Source organism: Babylonia areolata, chromosome 1 (assembly GCF_041734735.1).
Source record: "Babylonia areolata isolate BAREFJ2019XMU chromosome 1, ASM4173473v1, whole genome shotgun sequence".
Lineage (NCBI taxonomy): Eukaryota > Metazoa > Mollusca > Gastropoda > Neogastropoda > Buccinidae > Babylonia > Babylonia areolata.
In genome coordinates this window covers 23,573,752-23,581,251 of record NC_134876.1, presented here as the reverse complement: position 1 = coordinate 23,581,251, position 7,500 = coordinate 23,573,752, and the positions used below count along the sequence as shown (strand labels likewise).

At 39.4% G+C, this 7,500-nt stretch overlaps 1 protein-coding gene across 3 annotated transcripts in view; it reads right to left on the bottom strand.

The window, feature by feature from the left end:
* Positions 1-7,141: 7,141 nt before the first annotated feature.
* The window catches only part of LOC143280924 (uncharacterized), a 73,755-nt gene continuing 73,396 nt past the window's right edge, over positions 7,142-7,500 (bottom strand). For 2 of the 3 annotated variants that reach the window (XM_076585711.1, XM_076585720.1), the window contains exon 8: positions 7,142-7,500. This exon is cut by the window's right edge and continues 1,749 nt beyond it. In XM_076585711.1, the coding sequence (XP_076441826.1) occupies positions 7,288-7,500 (213 nt within the window). In that variant the 3' untranslated portion in view covers positions 7,142-7,287. The other variant, XM_076585729.1, reaches the window with a different exon arrangement.

Here is a 7,500-nt window from a genome sequence, read left to right as displayed (position 1 = left end):
CAGACAGATTCAGAAACAGAGAATACACACACTTCATCAGATCCTCCATCATCATTACAAAGAGGTCACACAAACCAATATCACTATGAACACTGAGAAGCACTCGAAAACACAACGTTCTCAAAACAAATAAAACAAATGAGAACTATAGAGCTTAGAAATACAAAGTACACTTTATTAAAAGAACTTGTCTTCAACGTGCCATGCTCTATATCATTATTTTATTTTTTTATATGCATGATTTATCATTATTTTCCTTTTAATCAGAAGCACATTATTTTGAGCAATTACTGCGTCGCGTACAGTAAATCAAATTATCATCCATTGCGTTGCTTGCTTATAACCAGTAGGCTACATAGCTTGATAAGTCTTTAGAATTATAAATCTTCAAAAGGGGGCGTGGGGGGGGGGGGGGGTGGGGGGGGGGAGGGGGGGGGGGAGGGGGGAGTGGGGGGGCGTGAATATCAGTATCAGTATCAGTATCGATATCAAAGAATGCAAATACATATGCACTCATATGCAAATACGTGTGGGAATATAGACTTTTCCAAGCGCGAAAGCACATCATCAGTGACTTCGGATCAGATCAACGGCAAACAATTGAAAAGATAAATAGATAGACAGACAGACAGACAGGTGTACACAGAGAGAGAAGGTTAATAATTATAGGCATATATACATACATAGAGAGAGAGAGAGAGAGAGAGAGAGAGAGAGAGAGAGAGAGAGAGAGTTAAAACATAACTGGATATGATTATTAGTTCATTGAACATTCTTTTTGCTGCTGAACAGCCCTGGAAGTAGCCATCATCATCACAGACCTGCTGTTCCTACCCACAGCAGAACACATTACTCTGATGTCCAGAGAATCACCAGGAAGAAAGGGTTGGGCGGGGTGTGTGTGTGTGTGTGTGTGTGTGTGTGTGTGTGTGTGTGTGTGTGAGGGGTGTGGGGGGGCGTGGGAGGGGAGGGGGAGAGATGGAGGACGGGACAGTTGAGGAAAGGGAATGGGGAGGGAGAGTGAACTTGTGCTTCTTATAATTTCATGTAATTTCATAACTCGCGCACGTGTGTGTGTGTGTGTGTGTGTGTGTGTGTGTGTGTGTGTGTGTGTGTGTGTGTGCGTGCGTGTGTGTGTGTGTGTGTGCGTGCGTGCGTGCGTGCGCGCGTGTGTGTGTGTGTGTGTGTGTGTGCGCACGCGCTACAGGACTCTTTAATTTAAAACTCTTAGAACAAAAAAGAGTTTCATCCCTGTTTCAGTTAATTTGTTAAACAAATACATTTTAGCGCTTTATGATGTCACGTGTTGTGCCGAATAGGCTGTATCTAAATTGTGTGAGTGCGGGGGTGGAGAGGGGGGGGGAGGAAGGTGGTGAGAAGTATGGGTGTGGGTGAAGGTGTGTGTGTGTGTGTGTGTGTGCGTGTGTGGCGTGCACATGCGTGCGTGCCTTCATGCAAGGAAGAGAGAGGAGGTGGAGGAGAGTGGTTTTTTGTTTGTTTGTTTGTTTGTTCTTTTTTAATGGGAAGTTTAACTGTTTATAAGGATTTAAAAGATCTTGGTGATGATGTGATGGATGTTTTTTTATGACTTGGATGGATGTTTACATGCCTGTGGTTGATGCTTTCATGTCATATTAGTTTAAATCTGGTTGTATGTTTTAACAGATTGCTATTAATTCATATTGAGTTTACCACTATATTCATTTGATACTTTGTACATGTGAATATACAGTAAGTGCATGGGTGCGTGCATGCAGGTGAGTGTGTGTGTGTGCGTGCGCACGTGTATGTGTGTGTTTTAAATGATGGGAAAGTTATCGGACTTGCTTTGCTATGACTGAGTTGAGTGTTATTTTGTAATGTATGTGTTGTATGCCAAATCTTACCGGTTTGCTTATAATTTGTATGTATCACAGACTTCACCACACTTAATTTCTCTATGAGATAATAAAGGTACTCTGATTCTGATTCTGATTTATGAGTGCGTGTTGAGGGGGAGTGACGACTGACTTCGGGGTTTGTGGTGAATTAAGCCGCTGTACAATGTGTTGATTGCTTCGTTCGTTCTTTAGTTTAACGTCTTTTCACTGTAAGTGATATTAGACGAGGGAAGGAAAAAAATCGAGTGGGAGGAGGGGGAAGGGGGGGGAGGGGGAGGAATTACTGTGTACGCATACGAGTAAGTGAAAGTGTGTGTGTGTGTGTGAAAATTAGTGTAGATTGTGTGTAGATTGCTTGTGGGTATTTAGATTCATGTGTTGCTTTCTCATCGTTAACTTCATTTTTGACTCACTTGTGTAAACAAAGTGAGTCTATGTTTTAACCCGGTGTTCGGTTGTCTCTCTCTGTGTGTGTGTGTGTGTGTGTGTGTGTGTGGTAAACTTTAACATTGACATTTTCTCTGCAAATACTTTGTCAGTTGACACCAAATTAGGCATATAAATAGGAAAAATTCAGTTTTTTCCAGTCATCTTGTTCAAAACAATATTGCACCTCTGGGATGGGCACAAAAAAAAAAGAAAGAAAAAAGCTTAATTATATGCAAACTGCATTTACTGTTATATTTATATTTTTTGTATTCTCCAAACTTGGCACTTTGATCTGATATGCTGACCCAACAACAAGAGCAGTCATTATTATCATTTTTTTGTTCAAACAGGAAGTTCTTTTGCTAAGCATGGAATTTTTATTTATTTTGCAAACGTTTTGGTGCAGATAGTAAAAAAGGGAAATTACTATGTAATTACTGCTAGGGGACTTAATTTGCTTTAAATTGATCTTTCTCATCTTAAACATTACATTTTGAAATTATACTCAATACATAAAAAGCTTGGATTTAAAAAAAAAAAAAAAGTGTATCACAAGTGAGTCTTGAAGGCCTTGCCTCTCTTGTTTTTCTATATGTTGCATAAAAAATAATAATAATAGAATAACAATAATAATTATAATAATAATATAGTTTACTTGTATGACGCAAACTCCTTATAGATGGTGGGCTCTAAGCGCCTCACATAAAAGAGTACATATACAGCAGTACATTATACAACACAAGAGCACATGGTACGGATTTTTCTCAGTTGCAGTTTGCGTAAATTACTGACATAGTCATGCATGAGCAGAGCTGAATCAAAATATGCACCCAGGTTTCCAATAGAAACTTGAAAGATGACAACAGTATTGCAGACAGTCTAGTATTGAAGGCCTTGCCTCTCTTGTTTCTCATGTTGTGTGTGAGCTGAACTCGGCCGCGAGCTGAGATATTTGGTGTGGGGTGAGTGACGAGCCTTTCGACGCACAATTAATGTGCAGGTGGACGAAGAAAGATGTACTGTATTTCATTGTGTTTTATTGTATTGGGGGAATCGGATATTGTAACAACGACTTCGTTTTCAGGTCAGCAATTGGAAAAAAAGGCTTTGGGTTAAAAAAAAGAAAAGAAGAGGAAGAAAGAAAGAAGACAGAAGAAGAAAGAAGAAGAAGAAAGAAGAAGAAGAAGAAAGAAAGAAGACAGAAGAAGAAAGAAGAAGAAGAAAGAAAGAAGAAAGAAGAAGAAAGAAAGAAAGAAGAAGAAGAAGAAGAAGAAGAAAGAAAGAAAGAAAGAAAGAAGAAGAAGAAGAAGAAGAAAGAAAGAAAGAAGAAGAAGAAGAAGAAGAAGAAGAAGAAAGAAAGAAAGAAAGAAAGAAAGAAAGAAAGAAAGCAAGAAGAAAATACACACAGAAAAACAGACCCAGCACAGAAGAAGAAGAAGAAGAAGAAGAAAGAAAGAAAGAAAGAAAGAAGAAGGAAGAAAGAAGAAAGAAAGAAAGAAAGAAGAAAATACACACAGAAAAACAGACCCAGCACAGCCACTTTCTTTTTGACGGCGTCTTCAACGGGCAAGGGAAATAAACCTGTTTTATTTATCTGTCTCTCTTGATATTTGTTCTCTCCCTGTCGAATCAGACAGCTGCAAACATTATTCATCGGCTTCGAAAAGAATGGCAGTCATGAAACAGCGAACATAAATAATTTGATTTTTTCTGTCTTTTTGTCGGTTACTTAAAGCGTCCTCTGCAATCAAGTCTTTGTTGCATAATACGTACTTTGTTTTATGCAAGATCTTGGACATTAGTTGTTTATAAACTATGAATACGTGAACAACAATTTTGAAACTGTACTTTTTTTTTTAATCAAGTGGACAAGCAAACGAACATATAGAAACACGGATATCAAAACGAATCCTGTGTCATTGTGTGATTCATTGCATTATTTCATACAGTGAAATGGAAAAACAAACAAGCAAACAACACACACAGCGAAAACCAGTTCATTTCAAAAGCAGTTTATTATTAAGTATTTATTATTATCATTATTATTAAGTATCTGTTATAAAATATCGCATAACGACTATAGCATGAATACTTTGTACATAACATTTTGCATTGTGCGAGACATACTTACCATCGTTAAATCACAGTGGAGTGTATGAGCGTAAAACAGAGATACTTTCTATCACCGTCATTCGTTCATGATAACAACCGTATCAAAATGGCACAGCATCTCTGAAGGTGATGAAAAGTAAGGAAAAAAAAAAAATGCTGCACCTTGATCGTGTAACGGCTACATCAATAATAAAATGTGAAGAGAGAGAGAGAGAGGGGGGGGGGGCACAGAGAGAGAGAGAGGGGGGGAAACAGAGAGAGAGAGAGAGAGAGAGGGAGAGAGAGAGAGAGAGAGAGAGAGAGAGAGAGAGAGAGAGAGAGAGAGAGAGAGAGAGAGAGATTAAATGTTCGTCTTCAAAACGCCAGTTTGTAAGCTTACCAGTTACAACGCTTCAACAAATTGTCATATTTATAATATGTATAATCATAGCGTGTTATGATTATCATGACAATAGAGGAAACCACCCAAAGGAGCAGATCAGCGTCACGCTTTTTACACGTGCATTCTACCCCCCACCCCCTCCTTTCTTTTTACAACAGAAAACAACGGCTGTCATTTATGAACTTCTAAACACTAAACGTTTCACTGACACGTGGATTTTTTCGAGCTGTTCATAACGCCCGTGTGAGTGAAACAGCTGTTTGTGAGGCCTGTTCAGGTAGATGGACAGTGGTGGGTCACACACAGCCTGTGTAACTCATATCACTGTTCGATTTTTGTATTATTTTAGACATTTTATGAAAGCATACAGTTCTTTTTTTGGAGTCGTCATATATTTTTATCAATTCATTTATTCTTTTTTTTTTTTTTTGCTATGAAGTCTGCATTAATGGTAACCTTTGTTGAGAAGTGTGCACTTGAGATTGACCGAGTACTTAACATTCCTTGAACACACACACACACACACACACACACACACACACACACACACACACACACACACACACACACGCTCATACTTGCAAACACTGGCACATGCTTACTGATATCATCGAAACGTACATGTACATCCTACTAAGTCCATCCTGAATCTTCCTGACCCTGATGAACCCTACCCTGTTTTGATGATGTGATATAATTTATTTAGTGTTTCACTTTCAGCTTCAAGGTATCAAAGTGTGCGGACTGTATGAAACTACATATCTGCGAATTAAAAAAAAAAAGAAGAAAAAAAAGAGAAGAAAAATGCATACACCTGACCTACCAACAAATCTAAAGTATTGACCTTTAGAGACAACCTTAGGTTTGTGTGACACATTAACATAAAAAAATGGAATGCAATAATCAAACAAAATTTTACAAGTCAGCAAATACAATACAATAAAACATGCGAAAATGAAGGATACACTGAAAACTAAGATGAAAGATACTTGTGTTCAGTAGAAAAGCATCAACCTGCATTGACAATGGTTCAGAGAGTGTGCAAAAGGAGAATCAAGTCTAGGAATATATATTATGTTGTGATTTTTTATTTATTTATATAGAACACTTTGTGTTGTTAAAAAAAAAAAAAAAAAAAAAAAACAAACAAACCCAGAACGGGACGCATATATGGCTAGAAATATATTGGTATTAATTTGATATGAGTTGTACCGTGATGTTCCCTCAATTTATTCGCATATATAATTTTACATATGTAATCCACATATTCAACATATATATATCTTCTTTTTTTTTTTTTTTTACATAACCCCCCCCCCCCCCCCAAAAAAAAAAAAAAAAAAAAAAATCGTACATGATAAAACAAAATGCCAACCGCCGTACCAAAGTGAGATGACGAGGGTTTAAGCCCCCCTTCACTCAATACAGTCTGTGACTGCTGGGATACAGTTACACAAGTGAAGCTTCATAGTTAAAAAAAACAACTGTACAAGCCTTGTCACGTTTGTATTCCCTCAAACTAAAATGCACCTCCACATCAGCATCTTCATCAGCTTCATCCTCATTCATCGTCACGAATGTAAAGGAAAAAACAAACAAACAACAATAAAGTTTCCCAAAGCAATGTGGCCGCTGACGCCCTGTTGTCATGGTGACAGTGTCAGTTTCCCGGCCTCCATTATTTCCATTATTGGGGAGAGTTCCTGTACGAAGACTTCGTCGTCACGGCAGCAGATTGATGAAACAGGGAGGGAGGTGGGGACACTCGCGATGATGGTGCCATGGGCTATTTCAGTGTAAAGTGTGATGTCACTGAACGAGCGGCAAAAAACAACAAACAAACAAACAAAAACACAGCAAACAACATTACCCCCCAAAAACAACAACAACAACAACAACAACAAACAAAACAACAACAACAAAAAAAACAAAAAAACAAAAAACAAACAAACAAACAAGCAACAACAACAACAACAACAAAACCAAACAAATAAACAAAAATCAACAACAACAACAACAACAACAAAAACAGAACAACCAAGAACAGTCGTATTCAGGTGATTACGCTCAGTCCCATTTACACCCTTGCTTCGAAGTACCGCTTCTGAAGAATAGTAACCCCCCCCCCCCCACCACCACCCACCCACCCAATCCCTTCCCTTCCCCCCCCTCCACCCCCCCACCCCCCAAATAAAAACGCCGTTTTTATTCTTTTTCTGATTTGTACACTGTGCACTTAGAAATATTGTTTTGGTCTTCACTACCTTCCATCCTCCCACACTTCAACCCCAATTCCCCCCCCCCCCCCCCTGCTCCCATACCCCCTGACCTTTTTTTTTGTTTGTTTCATTTTGCCCACCCCCTCTCTTTCATTTTGTTGTTGTTGTTTTTTTCTAGTTTTCACAGTCAGTCATGTGTGGACCCCCAATTTGTTTTCTTCTTCTTTCTTTCTCTCTCTCCTCTGTCACCTGTTCGTCTTAACAACTAAGACATGGGTGGAGGAGGAGGAGGCGGAGGTGGTGGTGGTGGTGGTGGCGGTGGGGGTGGGGGAGCGAACATTGAGGCGGAGGGCTGAGCGAGAGGATGAGGGTGGTGGTCTGGGGAGGGAGGGGAGGGAGGGTCCCTGGGGCTGTCCGGGTCCTCTGCAGGGATGATCTGAGGAGGGTCAGCAGCGAACGACACCACCTGGGGACCCCG